Source organism: Canis lupus, chromosome 10 (genome assembly GCF_011100685.1).
Source record: "Canis lupus familiaris isolate Mischka breed German Shepherd chromosome 10, alternate assembly UU_Cfam_GSD_1.0, whole genome shotgun sequence".
NCBI classification, from domain to species: Eukaryota; Metazoa; Chordata; class Mammalia; order Carnivora; family Canidae; genus Canis; species Canis lupus.
Window position 1 is genome coordinate 56544042 of NC_049231.1, and position 27725 is coordinate 56571766.

The 27725-nt window shown below is 41.2% G+C and overlaps 1 protein-coding gene and 1 long non-coding RNA gene across 4 annotated transcripts in view; one reads left to right on the top strand and one right to left on the bottom strand.

The window, feature by feature from the left end:
- The first annotated feature begins 20540 nt into the window (after window positions 1-20540).
- Window positions 20541-22560, top strand: LOC119876749. Its single transcript, XM_038551585.1, has 4 exons — window positions 20541-20545; window positions 20580-20608; window positions 20861-21227; window positions 21480-22560. The coding sequence occupies exons 1-4, from the start codon at window positions 20541-20543 to the stop codon at window positions 21754-21756; spliced, it is 678 nt and encodes a 225-aa protein (XP_038407513.1). The 3' UTR covers window positions 21757-22560.
- A 600-nt stretch (window positions 22561-23160) lies between these two features.
- Window positions 23161-27725, bottom strand: part of LOC111097754 — a 36883-nt gene continuing 32318 nt past the window's right edge. For all 3 annotated transcript variants that reach the window (XR_005365987.1, XR_005365986.1, XR_005365985.1), the window contains one exon: window positions 23161-23646. This is a non-coding gene — a long non-coding RNA (uncharacterized LOC111097754). The remainder of the gene's footprint in view (window positions 23647-27725) is intronic.

Sequence of the window (27725 nt, forward strand, 5' to 3'; positions counted from 1 at the left end):
ATCAAAGAAGGGTTGGAATTTTGGCTCTACCACATATGAGCCATGTGACCTTGGGTAAAGTACTTAACCTCTCTAGGTTTCAGTTTCCTCATCTCTAAAATCAGGGTAATAGCAACTTTCCAAGGTTAGTGAGCAGGAGATCATGTACATCGATCAGTATGTAACCAATGTAATTACATTATCACTATTACTATAATGAAAGTTTCGAGTTAAGGATAATGTTCTCTTATAACCTTGAATTTTCTCCTTATTCTAAAACTTTAGTCCCTCTGTATACAATTAAGAGTGTGGGGGATCCCTGGGTGGCGCAGCGGTTTAGCGCCTGCCTTTGGCCCAGGGCGCGATCCTGGAGACCCGGGATCGAGTCCCACGTCGTGCTCCCGGTGTATGGAGCCTGCTTCTCCCTCTCCCTCTGCCTGTGTCTCTGCCTCTCTCTCTGTGTGTGTGACTATCATAAAAAAAAAAAAAAAAAAAAAAAGAGTGTGAAAAGTCTGAAAGCATTTCTTGTGGTAGTTACACAAATGTGTGCGTGAGCAGACATACACACACTTAATTCAAGAACATATGGGTACCTAGAATATAAAAATATTTCCTAAGTTGTTTTCTATTTTACTTAGATCACTTCTAGCACTAACTCAATCTTTGCTTTTTGGATGAGTTTGGTGTGGTTAATTCTATCAGCCATTCTATTTGGCACGTTTGGTGTGCCAAAATGTATCTATCAGAAGCTATGTTCTGTTGTACACAAGTGGAAGTAGGTGGAATGTCTCTCTGCTGCCAAAAGAGTATTTATATGCTCAGCAAATTTCCATGACAATATATCAGTTGCACACTATTCTCTGTAGTGTTGATAAGACAATAGGTGTATCTTTATTGCTTTCTTTTCCACTAAAGAAATTTTAATGGATTGCAAATGAATGTATGCCATTATTATATATTTGTGTATAGAGGACTTTCAGTTCTTACAACACACCATATTAAGCAACTAGCAAACCCCTTTCATTACAAACACCTTGAAATACTGAATAAAATGAACTAACCAACAAACAAATATATAGCCAAGCTCACAAGACAGAGAAACCCTCATGTTCCAAAAAAGAGAACTTGCTTATTTGTGTGTCAATATATATTTTAAAGATCTTTTGTCAACATGTGTAGATTACTGCATTATTTTCAGAGCTGCATAGTCTTCCAGAGTATAGATATACAACAGAACTGGAGCAAAAAAGAATGCAAGCTTCAGTGTATGTGTGGGAAAGGCGGTGGGGGGTGTATGTGCATTTGATAGCAAATGTGGAGAGACGTCTGAAAAGCTAAAGACTTGAATTTTAATCCATAATAGAACAGAGATGGAACTTTACGGCTTCCAAAGTAGAGTTGAGATTAAAACCTGTATAAAGCTAGAACCCTCTATTTACCCCCAAAACACAGATGTAGTGAAACAACAGGACACGTGCACCCCGATATTCATAGCAGCAATGTCCACAATAGCCAAACTGTGGAAGGAGCTGAGATGTCCTTAGGCAGATGAATAGATAAAGAAGACATCACACACACACACACACACACACACACACACACAACGGAATATTACATCAGGAAGGGTAAATACCTACCACTTATATTGACATGGATGGGACTGTAGGGTATTATGCTGAGTGAAATAAGGCATTTGGAGAAAGACAATTACCATATGGTCTCACCCATATGTGGAAAATAAGAAATAGTCAAATGGACCACAGGGGAAGGGGAGAAACTGAGTGGGGAAAAATTAGGAAGACAAACCATGAGAGACTCTTGACTCTGGGAAACAAATGGAGGGTTGAAGAAGGGGAGGTAAGTAGGGGGTTGGGGTAACTGAGTGACGGGCATGTGATGCGATAAGCCTTGGGTGTTATACTAGATGATGGCAAATTGAATTTAAATCTTATAAAAAGCTAGAACCCTCAAAGAGCTGGCCTATCAGTACACGGCAGACTAGAACTTCGCTTGTGTAATCAGGTAGACAGCAAGCAAGTTTGCCTCTTCCTACAGCTATACATAGCAGTTAAAATCTTTGTCGAGAAGTAAAACCTCAAGCTTGTGCCACATTCCAGTTTGGAATATGAATTTACATGCAGAATGTCTCATAGGACACAAAATTCACACAAAAATTAGTCCTGCTGGTAAGATCACTGAGGTGCCTGACTAAAGCAGATACAAACCCCCCGGAAAGAGATTTCCACAATCCACAAAGAAACAGTCCCTGCTAAAGGTAAGGTCACAAACAAAAATTACAAATCACAAAAAAAAGAAAACCAAGCTGAGTAAGAGTCAGCAGTATAAATAAGCGAATGGTTAAGCCTCAAAACTAGAGGTCATAGAATGAAAATACTATTTGAGGGTACTTGTCTTTCTTTAGTTCTGGAAAATTTTACTCTGTAGCCTTTATTATTTCCATTCCCTCCATTCTCTCTCTTGCCTCCTGGAACAGCTACCAGCTGAATGATGGAACACTCGGCTTTATCTTCTATGTGCTCTAACTTTTCTCTCATTGTGATATTTTACCACTAAGTAATGCAAGAATCCCTTGACGTTAATTTTCTACTAATTTGCTTTTCAACCATGTCAATTGTTATACCAGGCCGTCTATTGAAAACAATTTTTAATTGGTATTTTATTTTTAATTTATAAGATCTATAAATGCTTCCTTAAGACATAAGACTCTCTCCTGGGGCACCTGGGTGACCAGTAGTTGAGTTGCCTTTGCCTTAGGTCGTGATCCTGGGGTCCTGGGATCGAGTCCCTCATCAGGCTCCCTGCTCAGCGGGGAGTGTGTTTCTCCCTGTACCTGTGTCTCTGCCTCTGTGTCTCTCATGAATGAATGAATAAATAAATATTTATAAAAAATACATAAGACTCTTCCTATATTTTGGATATAATAGCTCTTCTTATCACTGTTAGAATATTGTAATGAAGCTTAACATCTTAACATCTTTTTCTGCTCTCTTAATTCTGTTAGTTTTTGTTTGTTGAGCATGATGCCTCACCTTATTGGTATTGTACTTTTTTTTTCCCCTCAAATGTTTGGTGACTCTTGGTTGTATACTCTTCTCCGATTATATGGTTTTCAGATCCCTATCTGTGTAAACTGTTTCTGTCTGCTGCACCTGACTTTGGGACAGGGTTGGGATATGAGTCAGACAGGATCAGAAGATTTGTGTAATGGGATTTATGACCCTCCTAGAGGTCAGTAGTTGCTTGAGCACTGGCCTGCTTTTCTGGGCCTCGTGTATGAGTCACTTCATCCACAGCTGCCCAGTGCCTAGCGCATGCAGAACACGGAGAGGTTACTGATTTGCTGCTCCACATGCAATTCTCTCATTTTCCAAGTTGATAAATGCCCCAAGGCCCCTTCCATATCTTAATATCCATTAGCTTTAAGCTCGTGGTTCTATCCCCTCCTCCCTCTACAGCAGTCATCTCCACATGTTGGGTTTTTTCCTTGTTTTTTATTTTATTTTTTTTTTAAGATTTTATCTATTCTAGAGAAAGTATACAAGTGGAGGGAGGAACAGATGGAGAAGGAAAATGAGAGAACCCCAAGCAGACTCCATTCTGAGCACAGAGCCCCACGAGAGGCTTGATCCCATGACACCCTGAGATCACAACTAGAGACTAGGAGTCAGAAGCTCAACTGACTGAGTCACACAGGTGCCTCTGCATCTTCTTCCTTTCTTCCTTCCTTCCTTTCTTTCTTTTCCTTTCTTCCTTCCTTCCTTCCTTCCTTCCTTCCTTCCTTCCTTCCTTCCTTCCTTCCTTCTTTTCTTTTTAAGATTTATTTATTTGAGGGGGAGAGCAAAAGCAGGAGAGAGGAAAGCAGGAGAGAGGAAGAAGCAGGCCCCCTACCCAGTAAGGAGCCTGGGGTCCCAGGACCCCAGGATCATGACCTGAGCTGAAGGCAGATACCCAACCAACTGAGCCACCCAGGCACCCCTGGGTTTTGCTTTCATTTAATTTTGTTCCTCCAAACATTTGTCCTCTGGTAATATCTTTCAGAACTTAATAAAAATCTATTTCTTCTGATAGTAGGTTTCCCTGGTTTCCAATGCTATTAAATTATATTTTATCATCAATATCTATTTACATATATTTTTGTGAGATTTAGTGGGCAGTAAGTGGTAGATGTGTATGATCAGTCTGCCATCTTGAATCATTCTCTGATTTTCTTTTAAGTAAATCATTTGCAAACTTAGTACTTTGGCCATTAGTAAATCATGAATTTTCATGACCTCATAATTGACTGGTAAACATTATTGAGGATTGTCATAGTCCTTCTGTCTTAGGGAATGTGCTTTAGTGAGAGATGGAGGGTCTGGGTCAAATAGGCCAGTTCAGGGACTATTACCATAGGCTAGATTGGTGGTTCTCAATGTTTTCAAATATTAAGGACATATTTTCTGCATTTTATTTATTTATTTATTTTTATTTTTTTTATTTTCTGCATTTTAAAAAAGTTTATGGTTCCTTACAAAATAGTAATTGAACTTTTAGTAGCCATTGTTTGAGAAAACACATAATAACAAAATGCAATGATGATTTCCAGGTTTAATGCCCTGTTTTTAACTGCTAAGGGTGTGTCTGTCCACAATGAATTCCATAGTCTATTAAAGTTATAACTGCCTATTGGTACAAATGGTGCCCTTAAATTTCACAAGAGTATTCAAATGGTTTCAAGTAGTTCCTTTATTAGGTAGTTTCATAGAATTATAGCTTTTACCAGGATAGAGGATTTTTTTCTGTTTACCAAAGAAAACCGAACAAAAAAACATGGCCCTTCATAAAATTTAATATTTTAAAAAATATCTTAATGAATGCACTGATGGTTTTCAGTCCTTAACATTGCTATTAATAATAACATAAACCTTTGTGTGCTTTAAGGTTTAAAGCATTTTCCACTCTATTATCTCATTGGATCTTTACAATAGTCCTCTGAAGCAGGGCAAATAATACTGTGTATGTCAATCTTTCAGTTAATCATAGACTCAGGGGGAATCCCTGGGTGGCTCGGCGGTTTGGCGCCTGCCTTTGGCCCAGGGTGCGATCCTGGAGTCCCGGGATCGAGTCCCATGTCGGGCTCCTGGCATGGAGTTTGCTTCCCTCTCCTCCTGTGTCTCTCTCTGCCTGCCTCTCTCTCTCTCTCTCTCTCTCTCTCTCAATCTATCATAAGTAAATGAATAAATAAATCTTTAAAAAAATCATAGACTCAGAGAACTTAAGTAATTTCCCCATGTTAGCAGTTAGCAAGCAACAAAGCCAGGGCTAAAACCTAAATTTCTCAGTGCTCTCTGTCCATTCATTCCTGAATGTCAATGCACAGGACAATACTGGCCCATTGCAAATGAAAACACGAGGATGGTGTAAGGAGTATCAGAGCAAATAATTTCAAAACTTTTATTAAGAGATTGTCACTTTATGACCACTGGGATTTAATATGCTCTTTGTTAGACTACTTATCACTACGATGGACTAAGTTGATGTGGGAAGCACCTATCATTCCTACACAGACAAAGGCTCAATAAACAAAAACATTTGAAATACACAACTAAGCACTAAAACAAGAAAGTGAAATCCTCAAGTGCCAGAAATAAAGAGAACACTACAAAGTAGTAATCGAGAGGTAAGGTTAAATAGGCAACTGGCAAAGTGGCATCAGAAGTTGAGCTTAGGAGCTGTAATGGGAGTTGAAACCCAATATACAGTGGAGAATCTCTCTCCCATCGGCCTGAGAATTAGGAGGTAAAGCAAACCGATTACTTCCCAGACAGCACACCTCCCAAAATAAGCTGTGCACCAAGTGGGAGCCACATGTATATTCCTGTGTTGTGCAGAAAATTCAAACCAAGGTAGCAACAGAAAAACCTAAACCAAGGATCCAGAAGAATCAGGGAAAATTGAAGGACCTTAATATAGACAAAAGATAAATACAATGCTGCCCCATAGTCACACTTTACAATCCTGGGGACATGAGACATCATGGAAAGAAATACCTAAGATGAGATGGAAAATACCTATCCAGGGGTGCCTGCATGGCTCAGGTGGTTAAAGGTCTGCTTTTGGCTCAGGTCATGATCAAGCCCCATCAGGTGCTCTGCTCAGCAGGGAGTCTGCTTCTCCCTCTGCCCCTCCGCCCACTCATGCTTGCTCTCGCACTCTCTCCCTCTAAAATGCATCTTAAAAAAAAGAAAATACGTATCTTCCAGGGGAGGAGGTTAGCAGAATTCATGCCCCGAGAATTACAGGCAGCAGAGCAAAGAGACTATAAAGTAAGTAAGCATAAATGATACTGGACATAAAAGAATAAATCCATACAGAAAAACCAGAACAGCATAAAAAAATAAGAGGCATATTTCGGGGAGGGGGGGGGGAGTTATAGAAATTCAAAAGATAAAAGAATGCATCATTTTTTTTCAAAACTTAACTCAATAGATTAAAAAAATAGAAAAACTTAACTCAATAGACTAAACATAGCTTAAAAGAAAATATGTTGGAAGACAGAGTTGAAGAAATCTCACAGAATGAAACACAAAAAGATAAAAAAGAAATATTAAAAAGAGGCACAGAGAACAGAACATTACTAAGTGTTCCAGAAGGACATGATACAGGGAATATGAGAGAAATCTGCAATAAAAATGACTATGGTAGAGACTGCTACCTATTCCCAATAGCCAATCTTCCCCTCTACCATTTTCACAGAATCACCCATTTTTAGCTGAGAACTCAGCTGCCCAGAATAAATACAGTATTTCCCAGTTTCCTTTTTACCTGGATTGGCCATCTTGACTGTGTTCTGGGATGTAACCAAAACGGGATGTACAACTTCAAGAAATGTCCTTTAACGGAAGAGGTAGAGTTTTTCTCTCTACTCTTTCTTTCCTAGTAGGTGAAATGCAGATGGTATGATTTAAGTTTGTTTAAAGAATCTACTTTCTGAGAATGAATTGTGGAACAATAAAACAGAAGGGTCCTTGAGCCCCTGACACCATCAGACACCACCTGGAGAGCCTAATCTATGTGAAAAACAAAATTCTATCTGATATGAACCACTTTGATTTAGAGTTGTTTTTTTATTTTTTTTAAAGATTTTATTTATTTTATTTATTCATGAGACACACACACACACACACACAGAGGCAGAGACACAGGCAGAGAGAGAAGCAGGGAGCTTCTCCCCATGCGGGGAGCCCGACATGGGACTCGATCCCGGGTCTCCAGGATCATGCCCTGGGCTGAAGGCAGGTGCTAAACCGCTGAGCCACCCAGGCTGCCCTAGAGTTGTTTTTTTATAACTACTTGCATCAGAATCTAATTGTAACGTATGATTGAAAATTTTCTACAATTTTTTAAAAGAATTTTCTACAATTAAAGAAAGATCTGAGTTTTCAATTTGAAGAAGCAAAATGAGTTTTGAGCTAGAAAAAATGAAATTAAATTCACACATGGGTGCAGAATTATAAAACCACAGAACATCAAATGTGTGGAGAAAAACTTAAAAGCAAATCAGAGAGAAAAAGAGATTGCTGCCCCTAAGGATAGATGAACTTCTCAGCCACAATGAGAGATGCAAGAAGAAAATGGAATAATATCTTGAAAATGCTGAAAGGCATTAATGCTCAACATAGAATTCCATGCTTACCTGAACTATAATTCAAGAATAAGGACAAAATATGGACTTTGCCAGACATACACAGGTTAGCAATAATAGCAAGCACCTATACAACTTTACAAGGCACTGTTCTAAATGTTTTATATATTTTAACTCATAATCTGTACAACAACCCTCTGACGTAGATACCACTAATATTACTGTATTAGAGATGATGAAACTAAGATACAAGGAGGTTAAGTAACTGGCCAAGGTCACACAACTAGTAAGCAGCAAAACTGGGATTCAAGCACAGGCACCCTGCTTCAGATTCTATGGGTTTAATCACTCACAGGAATAGAGTTCATGACTCACAGACCTTCAATGAAATTACTACAGAAAGATGTCATTTAAAAGGTTGGTCTGGTTGGTACTTGCTTTGGCAGCTCATTTGTTAAAATTGGAATGATACAGGAAAAATGAGCACGGCCCCTGTGCAGGGATCATGTGCAAAAGGTTAGGTTGGAACCTGGACAGAAAAAGTAAGATGTAAGCAGAAAAACAAGAAAAATAAATCAGCAAAACATATTGATCAACTTATATATTAACTCCAAAAATATTCGTTCATGAAATAATACTGCTATTAGGTTCTAGGGGACTTTTTTCCTCTCATAGTGTCTTTATTTGGCAAAAGAAAATACTTGGCAACTCTATATCAATTCCTCCCAAAATTTTGGTAATTTTCCTAGTCTGTGAAATCATAGTCTGGCAACTATTGATCTATTGTGTAATAAAGGTTATTTTTCTTTCTTTCTTTCTTTCTTTCTTTCTTTCTTTCTTTCTTTCTTTCTTTCTTTCTTTCTTCTTTCTTTCTTCTTTCTTTCTTTTTTGAAGAGCAAATTTGCAAAGTTAATTACTGGCATGCCATACAAAAAATATTTATTGGTATTAATATATTTTGTTATTTGTCTTCACACTGTGAGAGGGAGAAGCTGCATGTAACCATTAGTGAGAATCACTATTTTCCTCAAACATGGCTCCTGTGAAGGACAGGCTATCAATCAAAAGGTAACAAAGGAGAAAAAAACCCTTTCCACTACAGAAACTCATTGCTAATTCATTAAGATTTATGGGGAAAATGCTTTTTGTTGATAAATTATATCAAGGTGATCTACAATATTTCAGCTCAGAATGCAGAACCCAGGTCTGTTACATGCTCATCAAAGATGAGTAACTACATAGAACACTTCTGAAGGAGTAAATTTTGTGAGAAATAGAGAAAACACGTTGCATTTTACTTGTAATAAAAACTGTCATAAAGTTTTCTTCAAATTACTTTGTAAACTTTCTAATTCTGTAGATTAAGAAAGTCAAATGTTTTATTCTTTTTTTTTTAATTTTTATTTATTTATGATAGTCACACAGAGAGAGAGAGAGAGAGAGAGAGAGGCAGAGACACAGGCAGAGGGAGAAGCAGGCTCCATGCACCGGGAGCCCGACGTGGGATTCGATCCCGGGTCTCCGGGATCGCGCCCTGGGCCAAAGGCAGGTGCTAAACCGCTGCGCCACCCAGGGATCCCCAAATGTTTTATTCTTAAGTAATTTTATAGGACACATAATTTCCCCATTCTCTAGTCAACTTTGCATCAGAAAGAGATACCCCAAAAATGGTTCCCAGAGTTCCCAGCAATTTGTTTCACAATCATAAGCAAATTAATTGAAAAAATGTATGACTTAGCACATTTTCATGGCTAGTATCTTAATTGCAGCACTAACAGAAACCAAATTTCGAGATTAAATTCTTCTGTAAAAACAATTTAATTTTTTTAGGGTACTATTGTATATTGCTTTGCTTTTTTTTTTTTTTTTTTTTTTTTTTTAGGGCAGCAAGAGTCTGTGTCTCGTTCTGCAAGGAGTTGGGAATATTGAGAAGGTATTTTTAAGAGTCAGCCTGTAAAGTCAAAATTCCCTTAAAATATAGTCCATGATGTCCAGTATTCAAAATTTTGTATCAAGTAATTCTTATATACACTAAAAAATATCACTGAGCTAAAGGACAAAAGGAAAATCCCTATCAATGTCTGCCTGCCTGTAGGGTTTCCTCCATTCTGTTTTCATATTAGGCTTCTATAACCTCAGTGCATGCTTGTATAGTGAAGGATTAACCTTACCCAAAGAGAAGTCTGGCTTTTGCCCTTGACTTCTGTGAGTTAACGTCTAAGACTTTGGAATACCCTGCTTGATAAGGGTATCTTTGTTTATCTGAGGACCCTGGGCCATTACCAGAAAGTCTACACTGACAATGCAATTTTTGGTGAGGGGGAAGAGTCTTGGGCCACACAGTAGTGGTTTGACCTCTGGAGGGGCTGGAGACTCAGGTCAGCCAGGTGAATGGCCAACTATGGCTATATGACCAAGCTCACTGAAAAACTCTGGACATGGAATGCCTGGGTGGCTCAGTGGTTGAGCATCTGCCTTTGGCTTAGGGCGTGATCCCGGGGTCCTGGGATCAAGTCCTGCATAGGCTCCCCACAGGGAGCGTGCTTCTGTCTCTGCCTCTCTCTCTGTCTCTCATGAATAAATAAATAAAATCTTTAAAAAAACAACCAAACTCTGGACACCAAAACTCAAGCATCTTAATTGGCAATAGTCCATGTGTATCATCACACATTACTGAGAGGAGTTAGCACTACTCACAACTTCATTGGGAGAAGACAAATGGAAGTTCATGCTTGGAATTCCCCTGGACCCTGCCCCATGTGCCTCTTTTCTCCACTGATTTTTATGCATATCCTCCTTTCACTGTAATAAACCATAACTGTGAGTATAAGAGCTTTTCATGAGTTCTGTGAGTCCTTCCAGCAAATTATTGAATGTGAGGGTTGTCTTGACAACCCCCAAGCTTGATGTCAAAAGTCAGGATGGGCTTGGGGACTCTCAAACCTTGCAATAGGGATTTATTTACTGTGAAAATTGAGCAAGATCAGGACATCTATAGGAAAATCATTGGTAATGTGGAATCTCACTATATTAGATAAAGTTGAAATGTTTGATAAAAGCTAATAATAAATTGTATTTGTTTTGCTCTAAAAATGTTCCCGAGCCTTTTTAGTTCAGAACTTCTGAACTTCTGGGCACCTGGGTGACTCAGTGGTTGAGAGTCTGCCTTTGGCTCAGGTCATGATCCTGGGGTCCTGGGATCGAGTCCTGCAATGGGCTCCCCGCAGGGGAGGCTGCTACTACCTCTGTCTGTGTCTCTGCCTCTCTCTCTCTCTCTGTCTCTTATGAATAAATAAATAAAATATTTTTTTAAAAAAAGAACTTCTGGACTTTTTAAGGACAAAGTATTGATTTTACTACAAGAAATCTCATATTCGGTACTAAAAAATGGCCAAAAAAAGAACTCTAGATTAAGCACTAAAACTCTCATTTCTTCAATCAATCCTATTAAAGATCCTTTAGGCCTGGGAGTAGGAATCACAATTTCTGTCCTATGTTTAGCACCACTCCCTTACAGACTTCCTTTAGCTCTGCTCACAGCTTCCCTTTATTAAATTCTCCTCATTCACCCAATTTGAGTGGCCACTATTTCCTGGCTGGACCTGATCAATACTGTGATTGGCACTAAGGCCACATATGATCACAGAATTTTCTTAACACTGAGCTCCAGATTAGTATTATGAATTAATTAAAGTTGACACTTGAAATGCATTTGTCATTCCTAGATTTGGGATTTAATAATAGTCTTTCTCGTGTGAGCTTCCTCCAAGAAACATGAAAAATGTGCCTTATTATTAGACACTCATTGCCCTCTCACTTCTAATTCACTGAGGAACAACTTCTAAGACCTAGTTTTACCACTCTGTCTGTGACCTCAGTGATGAGAATTTGGGCCCAATATATCTGTTAATATATGACATCCACCAAGACGCCCCATGGTACAATGAATTTCTGTATCATACCTCCTTATTTGCTAGTCACTTGCTTCTGTATCTCTAATATCCTCAGAGACCAGACAGGTAATCTAAGAAAGGCAATGATATAAACAATGGATAATTCTGATTTCTAGCACATCAGAGAAAAGAATTATAAAAATCCATTTCTCTGTAAAAGAAATGAGAACACTAACAAAAATTCTCAAAATCAACTGTTTCAAAACTCTGGAAATTAACCAAAGGCTTACAACAATTGGAAGAGCATTTATTCAGTAAAAATGACTGAATCTCTGTGAGAACAGTAAGCTCTGTGGTATTTTAACTTGCCCTGTTCCCATCCCATTCTCAAAAACAATAAAATGATTAGAAATAAGTATAGCAAAAAATGTAAGACTTTTACACTGAAAACCACAAAATGTTGTTGAAAGAAATTAAAGAAGATCTAAACAAATAAAAAGACAGTGCATGTTCATGGATTGGAACAAATCATTTTAAACTGGCTGGCAACACTCCCGCAACTGGTTGACAGTGTCAACACAGTACATTTCAAAATCCCAAATGCCTTTTTTGCCAAAACTGAACTGATCCTAAAACTCATATGGAAATGCCAGGGGCCCAGAAGAGCCAAACAAGCTTGAGAAAGAACAAAGCTGGAGGCCTCCAACTTGCTGATTTCAAATTTTACTATAAGACTACAGTGAATTAAAATAGGGTAGTACTGGCATAAAATAGAGGTCATAAAGGTCAGTGAGATTGGAGAGTTCAGAAATAAACTCATACATCTATGGTCAACTGATTTTCAACAAGGGTGCCAAGACAATTCAATGGGGGAAAGAATAGTCTTTTCAACAAACAGCTCTAGACAACTCCATAACCACATCCAAAAGGATAAAGCTGGACCCTTTCTTTACATTTAACAAAAAATTAACTCAAAATGGATCAGCAACCTAAATGTCAGAGTGAAAACTACAAATCCCTTACAAATAAAACAAAGGTGTAAATCTTTATCACCTTGGATTAGGCAATGATTTGTATGATACCAAAAACCACAAGAAACTAAAGAAAACTTATGTAAATTGGACTTTCAAATTTGTGCTCCAGAGAGCACCATCAAAAAAAGAAAAGTCAACCCAATGGAGAAAACATTTGCAAATCATTTAAGAGACTTGTATCCAAAACATAAACCACTCAGAAACTCAACAATTAAAATGACACCCAATTAAAAATGGGAAAGGATTTGAATAAACTTTTCTCCAAGGAAGCTATACAAATGGCCAATAAACACACAAAAGATTCTCAACATCAAGGGACATTAGGGAAATGCAAATGAAGACCACAATGAAAAACCAAACAACTGCTTCATACCCCTTAAGATAAAAAAAAAAAAAAAAAAAAAAAAAAAAAAAGATAAATGTCAACCAGGATGTGGAGAATTAAAACCCTCATTCATTGCTGGTAGGATTATAGAATGCTGCAGCCACTGTAAAAACAGTTTGGTAGTTCTTCAAAAAGTTAAACACAGAGTTACCATACAGTAATGCCAGTAATCCCACTTTTAGGAATATTACCCAAGAAAATGGAAAACATATGTCCACACAAAAACTTATACACAAATATTCATATTGGCATTATTTATAATATGTAAAAAGCAGAAACAAGCCAAATGTCCACCAATTTATAGATCAACAAAATGCAGTGTACCCATACAATGGAAGCTTATGCAGCTGTATGGACAAACGTTGGAAATACGTTATGCCAAGTGAAAGATGCCAGACATAAAAGGCCACAAGTTGTATGATTCCAAGTATGGAAAATGTCCAAAATAGGCAAATCCATAGAAACAAAAGATTTGTGGTTGCCAGGGGCTGGGAGTGGCAGAGGGAGAAATGGGATTGACTGCTAATGGGTACAAAGTTTCTTTTTGAGGTGATGAAAGGGTTCTGCAATCCCACAGCGGTGATCGACACACAACCCTGCGATAAAAACCACTGAATTCTACATTTTTATTTATTTATTTTTTGAATTCTACACTCTAAAACAGTACATTTTTTACTGCATGTTGATTACAGTTGACCTTTGAACAATGCAGGGGGTTGGGGTGCTGAACCCGCCATGCAGTCTAAAATCCAAACTTATATCCAAAAGGCATAACTTTTGACGTCCCCAAGTCTTAACCAATGGCCCCGTTGATGGAAGCCTTACTGATAACAAATAGATTAACGCACATTTGTATATTATGGGTATTACATATTGTATCCTTACAAGAAAGTAAGCTAGAGAAAAGAAAATGTTAAGAAAATCATAAGGAAAAGAATTACAGTACGGCCCTGAATTTATCCAAAAAACTCTGCATAAAGGTGGACCCACACAGTTCAAACTCATGCCAACTGTATATCTCAGTGAAGTTATTAAAAATGAGACAATAGGCAGTGCTTGAACCTATAGTAAACTATGGAGTCCAGGCCCCTTCTAAAGGGAGGAATCATAATTCAGAAACATTTTAAGTACACAGCTGGTCAGATAAAATACCAATGCTGCTGCCAGACCCAGACGTTAGGCCCCAAGTACGCATCCTCTTAAGAAGCTCTTCATCTCTTCACACCAGCCCTCTTAGAGACATTGTCCTCCAGACTGCGAAGGGGACCAGGGCGAGGGGGTTCCCCTCTGGCTCATTACTTCCTGGCTACCACGTCCATGGACTCCCACATGTAGTAGGACCTGGTCAGCAGAGCACCAAGATCCAACCCAGATGTTTCCTTAGCCGTGGGGCACCCTTCTCTGGTGCATCTTGCCTCACCTCTACCCCAGTGTGGAGCTTCGAATCACATCCAGCCCACCTGTCCTTCCAATCTTTCAGAAAATCTTGAATCCTCTCAGAACCAAGTCCCAGCTTCCCCAGGAGCTACTCATTCATCCTAATGGCCCTTGCTCACCTGTGGCGCTGTGCGGCTTACACACAGGACACACACCTGGCCACGAGAACCTTTCGCCATCCTCCTGGGTCATGGTATGATATCCCTTTCACAGTAACAACTTAAATGCTCAGTTTACCAAAAAGTACAATGAAATTGACATAGATAAAACTTTCAAAAATTTGTGTAGCGTGTGTGTCTGTACGACTGTCTATCTGAAGTGATTTAGACAGACTAGATTTATACAGACATTTGCAATCATATCATCTACCAGTAATCCCTTCTCGGGAAGCTAAAAAAAAAATCCTGGATGCAAAAATTCTCAACAAGATACTGGCCAATAGGATCCAACAGTACATTAAAAAAATTATTCACCATGACCAAGTAGGATTTATCCCTGGGACACAAGGCTGGTTCAACACCCGTAAAACAATCAATGTGATTCATCATATCAGCAAGAGAAAAACCAAGAACTATATGATCCTCTCATTGGATGCAGAGAAAGCATTTGACAAAATACAGCATCCATTCCTGATCAAAACTCTTCAGAGTGTAGGGATAGAGGGAACATTCCTCGACATCTTAAAAGCCATCTATGAAAAGCCCACAGCAAATATCATTCTCAATGGGGAAGCACTGGGAGCCTTTCCCCTAAGATCAGGAACAAGACAGGGATGTCCACTCTCACCACTGCTGTTCAACATAGTACTGGAAGTCCTAGCCTCAGCAATCAGACAACAAAAAGACATTAAAGGCATTCAAATTGGCAAAGAAGAAGTCAAACTCTCCCTCTTCGCCGATGACATGATACTCTACATAGAAAACCCAAAAGTCTCCACCCCAAGATTGCAGGAACTCATACAGCAATTCGGTAGCGTGGCAGGATACAAAATCAATGCCCAGAAGTCAGTGGCATTTCTATACACTAACAATGAGACTGAAGAAAGAGAAATTAAGGAGTCAATCCCATTTACAATTGCACCCAAAAGCATAAGATACCTAGGAATAAACCTAACCAAAGATGTAAAGGATCTATACCCTCAAAACTATAGAACACTTCTGAAAGAAATTGAGGAAGACACAAAGAGATGGAAAAATATTCCATGCTCATGGATTGGCAGAATTAATATTGTGAAAATGTCAATGTTACCCAGGGCAATATACACGTTTAATGCAATCCCTATCAAAATACCATGGACTTTCTTCAGAGAGTTAGAACAAATTATTTTAAGATTTGTGTGGAATCAGAAAAGACCCCGAATAGCCAGGGGAATTTTAAAAAAGAAAACCATATCTGGGGGCATCACAATGCCAGATTTCAGGTTGTACTACAAAGCTGTGGTCATCAAGACAGTGTGGTCCTGGCACAAAAACAGACACATAGATCAGTGGAACAGAATAGAGAATCCAGAAGTGGACCCTGAACTTTATGGGCAACTAATATTCGATAAAGGAGGAAAGACTATCCATTGGAAGAAAGACAGTCTCTTCAATAAATGGTGCTGGGAAAATTGGACATCCACATGCAGAAGAATGAAACTAGACCACTCTCTTTCACCATACACAAAGATAAACTCAAAATGGATGAAAGATCTAAATGTGAGACAAGATTCCATCAAAATCCTAGAGAAGAACACAGGCAACACCCTTTTTGAACTCGGCCATAGTAACTTCTTGCAAGATACATCCACGAAGGCAAAAGAAACAAAAGCAAAAATGAACTATTGGGACTTCATCAAGATAAGAAGCTTTTGCACAGCAAAGGATACAGTCAACAAAACTCAAAGACAACCTACAGAATGGGAGAAGATATTTGCAAATGACATATCAGATAAAGGGCTAGTTTCCAAGATCTATAAAGAACTTATCAAACTCAACACCAAAGAAACAAACAATCCAATCATGAAATGGGCAAAAAACATGAACAGAAATCTCACAGAGGAAGACATAGACATGGCCAACATGCATATGAGAAAATGCTCTGCATCACTTGCCATCAGGGAAATACAAATCAAAACCACAATGAGATACCACCTCACACCAGTGAGAATGGGGAAAACTAACAAGACAGGAAACGACCAATGTTGGAGAGGATGCGGAGAAAAGGGAACCCTCTTACACTGTTGGTGGGAATGTGAACTGGTGCAGCCACTCTGGAAAACTGTGTGGAGGTTCCTCAAACAGTTAAAAATATACCTGCCCTACGACCCAGCAATTGCACTGTTGGGGATTTACCCCAAAGAGACAAATGCAATGAAACGCCGGGACACCTGCACCCCGATGTTTATAGCAGCAATGGCCACGATAGCCAAACTGTGGAAGGAGCCTCGGTGTCCAACGAAAGATGAATGGATAAAGAAGATGTGGTTTATGTATACAATGGAATATTACTCAACTATTAGAAATGACAAATACCCACCATTTGCTTCAACGTGGATGGAACTGGAGGGTATTATGCTGAGTGAAGTAAGCCAGTCGGAGAAGGACAAACATTATATGTTCTCATTCATTTGGGAATATAAATAATAGTGGAAAGGGAATATAAGGGAAGGGAGAAGAAATGTGAGGGAAATATCAGAAAGGGAGACAGAACGTAAAGACTGCTAACTCTGGGAAACGAACTAGGGGTGGTAGAAGGGGAGGAGGGCGGGGGGTGGGGGTGAATGGGTGACGGGCACTGGGGGTTATTCTGTATGTTAGTAAATTGAACACCAATAAAAAATAAATTAAAAAAAAAATCCTGGAAATCTCTAAGGAGGCAGCTGGGACCAAACCTAAGCCAAAGGCTGAAAAATCTGGTTTCTAACCCCAAGGCAGGTTTTGGAACAGGTCACCTCATCCACATCAATATCAGTTTTGTAATCCAGGAAAAATTATATTCATTCTGCCTAAGTCACAGGTGATCTGAAGGGTCATCACATTGAAAACAAAAATTTATTTGAAAGTGCTTTAAGATGTGTAAAACAGCAGACAGATGTGGAGTTCCTTTATCCTATCTTTGAAGTCTGATCCTGTGAAAATTTTAATAGGCAAATAAAAATGGTTGTTTCAAATAACTAGAACAATTCCTTGGTTAGAGTGAAGCACTGTTCGGAAGGGAGGAAAAAGAATACTGCTGAGTGCATTTATTTTCATAAATATACATGTGTATATGTACATACATACGTATATTATGGGGCACTTGGGTGACTTAGTCGGTTAAGCATCCAACTCTTGATTTCACCTCAGGTCTTGATCTCAAGGTTGTGGGTTCAAGCCCTGCATGGGGCATGGTCATGGGTTCAAGCCCTCAAGTAGCATTGAACCTACTTAAAAAAAAAAAAAAAAAAGTTTTCTTCTTAGGCCACAGAGTAGTTTGTAAGTCAATGCGAGGCTGCTGACATTTCTCATCACCCTGCTATTAAGAAAACTACCACCTCAAGATGGAGTCACTGATGTTAAAGTCCATGTCAGCAAACCAAGGCTCAATACCTAACCTAACTACGGTTTCAATCCCCTACGAAATGTGATTTCTAACCGGCCAACCTGGAGTTTCCTGGTCAGCTCGAGGAGGTACCCCACTGAGAGACACTCTGTCCCCCTTACCAGGGTGACCTTGCCTGAAATAAGGCATTCTTTGCTAATAATTTCCTTTTTCCTGTTCTCTCTCTGCCTTTTAAAACTTTTTCTGCAGTTCAAAAGAGTTTCTTTCTATCTGCTGGATGGGATGATGCCCAATTCATGAATTATTGAATAAAGCCAATTTGATCTTTAAATTTACGTGGATGAGTTTTGTTTTTTAACAACATCAATGTTGCCAGAGTTGTCGAAGGAACCCATGGATAGGAATGAAGGGCATCCCTGCAGGGCAGTTCCCTTCTTCATCATGCTTTTCTTTTTTTTTTTTTTAAGATTTGTTTATTTATTCATGAGAGACACAGAGAGAGAGGTAGAGACACAGGCAGAGGGAGAAGCAGGCCCCACACAGGGAGCCCGATGTGGGACTCGATCCTGGGACTCCAGGATCACACCCTGGGCCGAAGGCAGGTACTTAACCGCTGAGCCACCCAAGTGTCCCCTTCATCTTGCTTCTTGTCGTCAGTACATTCACACAGTACAAAACACTGAGTAATTCCATCCTACTTTAGTCCTGTATTATTTTTCAGTGGTGCCTGCTATCAAAAAAAAAAGAGCGGAAAATTACATTTTCAGAGAAAGAAGAGGCAAAGAAAATAAAATTCCATACCACCTCTGTAAGAATGTTATGGGCAATCATGAGATGTTAATTATAAAAAGTATGTATTCCTTTAACAGTACATTACAAATATTAGCTGTTATTTTGCTGCTTTAAAAAAAATAAAACTATAAAAAGGAGTAGCGAGTTTGTTAACTCAGACTTGTTGCTGCAGAGCTGATGTGATGTTTTTCGGGTTTTCCACCCAGGATTCCGCCCCTAGAATCTGATTTGGGCAGGAACCCAGACAACTGGTGGGATACACACTCTGGATCTGTGGGTGGCTCGGCCTGGGGACTCTCGAACACTGACCCTGCTCAGCTTGAGCTGTGGGAAAAGGTGAAGGAGCCTGGCCAGTCTTCAGGAGAAGAAAGTTCGGTTAAGGAGGCGCCTTCTCTTGTGACTCGGGTGGAGAGGAAGCCTGGGTGGGCGTGGGCTGGGACCCACCACGGCCAGACAGGGTTCCTGACATTCTTGGGAATTTCCTGGAAGCCTTGAGAGGTGAGCCCCAATCCGTGGAGGGACAGCTTGGGCCATACTCGGGCTGCCTGCCCAGTGAACTGCTTTTATTGTTACCAAATGTCACTCCACCCAAGACAGGATTTTCAAAGATTCTGTAGATGAATGGGAACTTCTGGTGGCTCCTTGTTTGCTGCAGTGTGTTATGACAGGCATCTGAGCCGGGCCTCCTTTGTAATTCAGGAAAAAACGCCTCGGGGGCCTAGCGGGTGCCCTTTAGCAGAGAGCCGGGGACATAGTTTTGCCTTTCCAGCCCGATTCAGGGTCCCTGAGGAGTAGATAAATTCATTTTCTCACAGATGCGCCAGGGTTTTAGGTGGTTCAGGGAGGAATAGGAAGCCCGTCACTGTGCTGAATGTCTTCTTGCTGTTGTTGAGCACCCCAGATGGGAAGGTGGGAAGGCTGAGATGGGGAGAAGTAGTGATCCCCGCCTGAGCAGCCGGGGCTGAGAAGCACCACCCCGCAGGCTCCGCCCGCCACTGGGGGCTGATGGCCTTCACCAGGGTGCTGGCTCCCCTCGGATTTTTTTTTTATAATAAATTTATTTTTTATTGGTGTTCAACTTGCCAACATATAGAATAACACCCAGTGCTCATCCCCTCAAGTGCCCCCCCCAGTGCCCGTCACCCAGTCACCCCCACCCCCCGCCCTCCTCCCCTTCCACCACCCCTAGTTCGTTTCCGAGTTAGGAGTCTCTATGTTCTGTCTCCCTTTCTGATATTTCCCCTCGGATTTTTTTTTTTTTTTTTGGTGGGGGGAAGCAAGCCTGCCCGTATTCAACTCTCCCTCCAGTGCTGTCTGGGCCTCTGCCTCCGGCCAGGAAAGGGGGCTGGAACATCTGGGCCTTAGGACGTGCTCTGGAGCACAGGGTGCACTAGGGGGTCCAATCCCGGGTGCCCACCCCCACCCCCACCCCCGAGCAAGTGCAAGCGGCTGCGCATTTCAAGCAGGAAGGCGGGTGCCCGCGGGATCACACCTGCTGTCACAGTTGCAGGAATCCGGCTTCTAGTAAATTTCAGACGTGCCGAGGGGGGAGGGGGGCCCAGCAGCTCCCGGAGGGCGACACCCGCGCCAGGAACAGCCGCTGACCCCGAACCCCCGGGGCGGGGGGGGGGGGGGGGCTCGGAGGCCCTGAGAACGCTCCCTCCCCTCCCCTCTCCGGGTCACGGTCCTCCAGCGGTGACTGGGGGGCGGGGGGGGGGCACGCACTCGGCTAGGACCCCGCGGGCCGGGAGGCGGGGACTCTGCGCGGGCGGGGCTCGCGTCCCGGGGCGCCGCGGGGTGGGGGTCCCGAGCCTGCAGCCGCTGCAGGAGACAAGGGGGGGAGTTGCCAGATTATGATGTAACTTGCCTGTGCCCACGCTGTTAGGAAGCAGGGGAGCTGGGACCCCCGGGGGGCTCAGCGGTTGAGCACCCACCTTCGGCCCAGGGCGTGACCCCGGGGTCCCGGGATCAAGTCCCGCATCGGGCTCCCTGCACGGAGCCTGTTTCTCCCTCTGCCTCTCTCTCTGCCTGTCTCTCATGAATAAAGGAAGAAAAGAAAGAAAAAGAAAAAAAGAAAAGAAAAGAAAAGAAAAGAAGAAAAGAAAAGAAAAGAAAAAAGAAAAAGAAAGAAAAGAAAAGCCCCCCAGCCCAGCCAGCGCAGGATAACGGGGAGATTCCGGTGCATTCACCCCTGACCTGACACTTGAGCAGTTGCTGAGGTCTGTATCATGCATTTGTGTCGTGTATTCGTCCTCTTGTTTCTATTCTAACTCATTTTGGCGGTTTTCAAACAGCACCTCCAACTTCCTCGCCCTTGGAGGGGAGCCTGGGAGGCCTCCCCTTGAATCTGGAGACCAAGGCAGGGGCCGCGGCACGGGCCTTCCCAGGCGAGGTCGTAGGAGGCGGTGGTTCAGGGGCCCCGCGAGCCGGCAGGCCAGGAAGGAGGCCTTCCCGGGGACACCCCACCGGGTCAGGGCTGGTGTAGCGCTGGCCGTCTGTCTGTCTTTGCAGCAGCAGAGGCCCCAGACTGGAGAGGAGAGGTGAGCCGCACCCACTGCATCATAAAATAGGTTATTGTCGTTGGCCACTAAGTTTAGGGTGGTTTATGGTCTTGCAGTAGATAACCAGAACACTCATTAGGCCCCAAATGAGACCCTAATGTGTCTCCCATGTCCCCCCTTGCAAATTCCTGCCTTTAAGCTCATGGCATCCCAGGTCACCCCATAGGTCAGAAACCTCTGTGTTCATCTCCAATCGGTCACCGAATTCTAGCTCTCACGTCTGTTTCCTAGCTCCAGGCCTCTGCCTGCCCTAGTTGACCACCGCGTCACGCCGCTCATGTCCAGGCCACGTCTCCCACTGACTTGTCAGCCTCAGCTTCTCAGACTCTGTTCCTTCCCTGGCCGGCTGCTGGCACTGGTCTCTGCAGGCTCACCTCAGTCTCGGCCTGGTGGAAAATTCTCTAAAGGCTCCTCCTTGCCGTCAGAAGGACTTACAAGACCTCCGCAGTCTGGCAGCCTCCCTCCAGCCAGTCATGCCTCCAGCCCAAGGCCCCGTGCTCACACCTGAAGTGACTCATTCTTTCCAGAACATTCCAGACACGTTCATGCTTCTGTGCCTTTAACCATGTTCTTCCCTCTGTATGGACTTCCCACACCTTCACATGTCCCCTATTTCACACTCTCTGAAGCTCCACCTCCACCAAGCAGAACAGAGTGTTCGTCGCTGACTATCCCATTATTCCCCAGCCTACAGGTCGCTTTTGTAGCACTTCCTTGTCTGTTTCTCTACTCTGCATCTCTGGGGGCTGCTGTGTAGCCTGCCTGGCATACGAGCTGTCATCCATCAATGCTTCTAGGGTTTCCACCGCTGCTACCCTAATTCAGAGAATAATCTTCACGCTAATATGTCTTCTTAAAGTACAGCTGCCAACAGGCCATCCCCCACCCCCCTCAAAAAAGTAGGGGTCTCCCCACTGAATGAAGACAAAACTTAGCACAGCATCTGTGATCTATGCCTTTAGACTGAAGGAGACCTGAAGAAAGGATCAAAGAGTTGAAGTCACCCAGCAAGTTGGCTGGATTAGTTATTACCCACCTCTGTGCTGCTTCTGACCCCGTCTCCCCATCTGTACCCAGATCTTCTCCGGCATGGCACATGGTCTTCAGTTTTTTAATTTCTACTCCTAGATTTCTCTTCCTCATAGTCTCTTTCTCTTGGATAAAGTTTATTCTTGGGACACCGGGATACCTCAGTGGTTGAGCATCTGCCTTCTGCTCAGGGCCTGATCCCAGAGTCCCGGGATCGAGTCCCACACCGGGCTCCCCCCAGGAAGCCTGCTTCTCCCTCTGACTGTGTCTCTTTCTCACTCTCCGTGTCTCTCATAAACAAATAAAAATCTTTAAAAATAAATAAAGTTTGTTCTTCTATTTTGCCTTTGAGTCTCCACATTAAGTTCAGGAATGGCCAGCAGGTCATATTTATTTCTGGGTGTTAGCTTTTGTTGCATCTTTCCAAAGAAAGTTTACTTTCTTTCTTGCCCGTTGCCAAAGCAATGGGATATAGACACCGAAGGCCAGAGATACAGTTTCTGGTCTCCTTTCCAATCACTGTAATCTGTATTTTACTGAGCAACATCTTCCTGCAATGGTGCCTTCTCTCTCATACTCAGGACTCTCCAAAGTAACTGGTGTTTCAGTTTTAGCTGACCACTCTTTGCCCTACAGTTATTCTTACAGACGGAACCCTAAAATGCTGAAAATGGAGGTCTTTTTTTCTTTTCTCTTGTTCCATTATGAGATATTTCAAGCAACTATATACCCGTGTACTGGAAGTCTTATTCAAAACAAGCTATTCTAAGCAATTAAATTAGAGTTATCTCGTTGAAGAATGATATTTAAGAATTGTTTAGACATTCATAGTTCCTTTGCTTATTGGTGGCATTTAAAGTTAAAAAAAAAAAAAAAAACGATCTCAGGGTAAAAGGAGCATAAAGATTTTGATATTTTAAGTAAAGGTAATATAATGCTTACAGAACCAGTAAACATGCCCTCAATTTCTTAGGGAATAACTAATTCCTTCCAAAATCACAGCCTAATTCATCTCCACATTTCAAGAACTTAAACATCAACCAGTTGTTCACATTTTGGCCCCTTTTCAGGAATATTATACATGTTACTAAAAAATGTGTGTTACAAAGAGAAGGCTGGATATGCCTGAGCTTGAAAGTAGTGGTCACTTCTCAAACACAGAGCACTTGGCAGTTTTCTAATCCTTTCTTTTCTTTTTACTTGGAAAATAAAAACAGAATGATTTTGAGTGTTGAATTTCAGCTCCAGAGCAAATGATGAAATTTACATGTCAAGACTTTTTCCCCATTTCCTGTCGGGGCTGCTTTATTCCAGGCTTGTGTGTTTGCTGAGCACAGATGTCCTTGCTGCTTTCTATTCTTTCCTTGGTCTGTAAAAAGAGTTTAGTAAACTTGTTGGAAAAACATTTTATTTTGCTTTGCTCCTGTACATAATAGAATTAATAGTAAAGTATCTAAAAAATGCTGGCTTTTTATGACATCAATCAGTCAAAGTTTCAAGGCTTCTTTTTCTCCTTAAGGCTTTCTAGTTACCTTGTCTTCATCTCAGAATATCCAAAACAACACTCCTTGCCCGGAAGCTATGAGGGAACAGATCAGATTTATCTACAAAGGAATGCAAATTGTAAATATGGCCCCAAATAGAACTTTAATAAAGTTCAAAAATAAATGGACAAGTGAGAAAATATTTGTAGCACTACAAATAGTAATATCCCTAATATATAAAGCTACCAAATGTTCTATATGAAGAGAATATGACTTCTATAAGTCAAATAGAGTCAATACAAATTAATAGGAAAATGGACAAAGGGCAGAAACAGGCAATTCAAAGAAAAAACACAAAAAGCAGGTAAACAATGTCATGTAATTGCACAATAAGAGCAACATATACCTGAGATAGAACAAAATTTAAGATTGTTTATATAAAATATTGGTAAGAATCAATGGGGTAATAGGTCTTTACTGTAATACTGTGGGAGTATAAATAAGTACTACTTTTGAAGGGCAATTTGGCAGAACTTTCCAAATTGCAAATCCACATACATTTTTACCCTACAGTTTTATTCCTAGTTATCCTATAGAAATAACAGTACAAGTAGGCAAGAACATATTTATGTGGATGTTTATTTGCTGTAATTTTTTTAAAAACAATTGAAGAAAAGTTCTATTTTCTTGAATGGGGAGCTCTTGAGATACCTGATGGTACATCTGCACAATAGAATTCTCTATTATACATGCAAGACATGGTCTAGATCTTCTCTAAGATACACTATGAGCAGAGCAAGGCACAGAACTACTTATATAGTTGGTATATTCCTTTTTTTTTTTTTTTTTTTTTTTACCAAAAACTTTCAAATCATGTGGAGGGGTGTATGTTTAGATAAAGTTCTAGAAGAATACAAATCATAGTGCAATTATCCCTGGAGAACAGGTGTACACACGCAATTTCCTTTTTAGCTTTATATTCTTGAATATTGTTTAAAATTTTCAGTGGAATGAATTGTTTTCTAAATTCTTAATCAAGACAATTGAAGAAAAGAAATAAGATCCAAAGAAATCTTAAGTATATCTCTGTCATGGGTATCAACCTACCAAGTTTTAAAGATCCCTGAAAGACCATCTTTACCATAAAATTTCAAGTTTACTTTACAGCTCCTCCTCTTGACGCTGGAATAGAGATATATGATTTTACATGCAAGGCTAGGAGTTTCATTTCTGACCCTCTCCCAATTATTCTGTCCTATTTATTTCCAGATGCCTTTACCCATGGAGGTAAATCTGACCTTTGGTGAAGGTCACCTGACATAAACCAGTATACACTCACTGGGCCAGTACGCTGGTAGCACCCAGAAACAGGAGTTGTACTAAGTTAAAGCAAGCCATCCAGAAACCACATCCTGAAGTCTGCTGTGAATGGGTGATCGCACAGCTCACCAGCCAGGGCTGTCATTGCTTGGCCATTAGCACTGAGGCCCAGGAAGCAGAGTCCTCTGGAAGAAGCATCAGCCACACTCCAGGGCTTCTGTCAGCTGACCATTGCAAGGACAACAAATTAGACTTGCTCTTCTTTGATGGCAGAGGAACCACCTTCCAGAACCAGTGTGAAGCTCACCCAAGAGCCTGTGTGTCACAGTTTTGTGAATGCCCAAGTGTTCTGACATAGGGAGTCTATACTACTCACCTTACTAATACTCCCAACAGATTTTTTGTTTTCCTGACTTCCACTCTCCTGGCCAAGTCTCTGCTGGGTGGATACCACACTGGGCTGACAGAAGGCATTTGTTAGTCTTTGTAGACTGTTTATTTCTGATAAAGGTAATTCATGACAACACCTGTATGGATACTGCCCGGTGGTGTGTTGGTAAATGTTTAACAACCAGCTTTCCTGGACAAACTACCCCTAGGCTAGTAATATTTATCAATTTCCTTAGCGTAATGGCAACTTCCAAGACTGAGGTCAAGATACCAACAAAATGTCACTGAATATTGGGAACACACGCACATACTAGCATTACTATTTCTATCTTAAGAGCAGAGGTAATGGGGAAGTGTAATAAAATCATTAGGAAGTGAGTTGCACCTACAACATTTGTTTTTAATATAAGTTATTTAATCATAAATGCACATAGTTTAGCATCTAAAAATGGCTGAGTTTAAGAATGGCCTCACAAAATTCCTGAAAATTTAGCAACTGGCTCATGCAAGCCAGTACAAACTGGCTCCAGCACACCCCGAGATTCCCACAGTGCAAGATGTTACAGATATTCTTTTGCCTGGAAAAGTCACAGTCATTTATTTCCTTAACAGATACTCAGATCTCCCTATGTTTTGGACAACCCATGTGCCTGTCTATATGTTGACAGGCAGGGCCTATGTTGACGCAGATGTCCGGATTCACAGCTCCTTGGGCTTGGTGTCGGGGCTGGACAGCGCAGTAGATAAGGAAAGTCATGGACACCAGAGTCAAATAAACCAGTACCATTCTGCATTAATGTACCATTTAGTAATTCCTTAACTGTTAATTTAATGATTTAATAAATATTGCCTATGTTATATTAAAAAAAGAGATAAAACAGGTAGAGAATATTCTTAAAACAGATGTGATGTTTAAGGACATCTGTACAACACTCAGCATTTGAGAGGAGCTTAGTACGTATCAGCACCCTTTCTCTTGAACGAGCACCTCCACAGATCCCAGGTAATCGATTGGGGCTATTTAAAGAGGCCTGCAGAGCCAGGCAGTGTCAGGACACGGCAGGCTGAACCTGACTCCTTTTCTTTTTACCTGATTTGGAAATCAGGTTGGGAGCAACCCTGACTTTGTCATTCCGGTGCCTGGCAACAGTCTGCCGTTTAATCTCCTAGGCGAGCTGCCCTTGTGTGGCAGGTTCTACAGACAAAACTGTCCTGGGTCTGTGGTGATAATATTCCTCTGGGTCACTCAGGTTGGATGGATAATCAGTTGCCTTCATTCTTGGGAACCATCCCAGCCTCCCAAGGCTCTGCAGCCACACGAGCTTACCCAGGGTGCTAGGCCTCTCCAAGGTGAGCCTCAACAGAGTTTGTAAAAAGGTTTTCAACAGGAAAACTATGTATAACAGCAATTTGAACTCTTCTCTAGTTAACTGATCAAATCACATGCTTTGTACATGCGAATGGATTTTTTGGGAACATCAAAAATTTATTTTAAAATATCCTTCAGAAAATATGGAGGTGAATTTACCAAAAAATTGTCTAGGGTACAAGAATTACAAGAGTGCTCAGTTTCCCCAGGAAACAGAGTATCACCAACAATGAAGGGCAGAAGTACTGGTCTGAACAATGATGACAAAACTTAGTAACACATCTAAAAACAGAGGATATGTGGTAGGATATGTAATGGATATATAATGATTCACTAAATAATACATTTTTAAAAAGTACTCAATGAAGGGAGAAAGCTGGAATGCCTTCCACTCACTCTAGCTGTCCAAATCAAATTCTCTTTTCAAGCCCCAGCCCAGTTCTCAAAGGCTCCAGTAAACCGTTCTTGGATGCCCATCCACTGAACTCCCACGGCTACGCAATGTGTTATCTCTACTGCTCGGTTTCTACTTTCATCACATTCCGTACTGTTGTCTTTGCAGATAGTCAAATTGTCCTTTTTTTTTTTTATTTAAAGATTTTGTTTATTTGACAGAGACTGAGAGAGAGAGAGCATGTGTGCACAAGCAGGAGGAGTGGCAGAGGGAGAGGGAGAAGCAGACTCCTCCCTGAGCAGGGAACCCAATGTGGTGCTCCACCCCAGGACCCTGGGATCATGACCTGAGCCAAAGGCCAACACTTAACCAACTGAGCCCCCCGGGAACCCCTCAAATTGTCCTATTTTAACATCTTCTGTTTTTGGTAGCAGAGAGCAGGTCCTGTACTTCTATGTAAGCTTCATATAATAGACAGTAATTCATGAAAG

Coding starts and splice junctions, on each gene's coding strand:
- LOC119876749 (XM_038551585.1), top strand. Junction 20,609..20,860: donor GACCCCCGGGGGGCTCAGCG/GTTGAGCACCCA, acceptor GATAACGGGGAG/ATTCCGGTGCATTCACCCCT. Junction 21,228..21,479: donor CCCCAGACTGGAGAGGAGAG/GTGAGCCGCACC, acceptor TCTGTTTCCTAG/CTCCAGGCCTCTGCCTGCCC.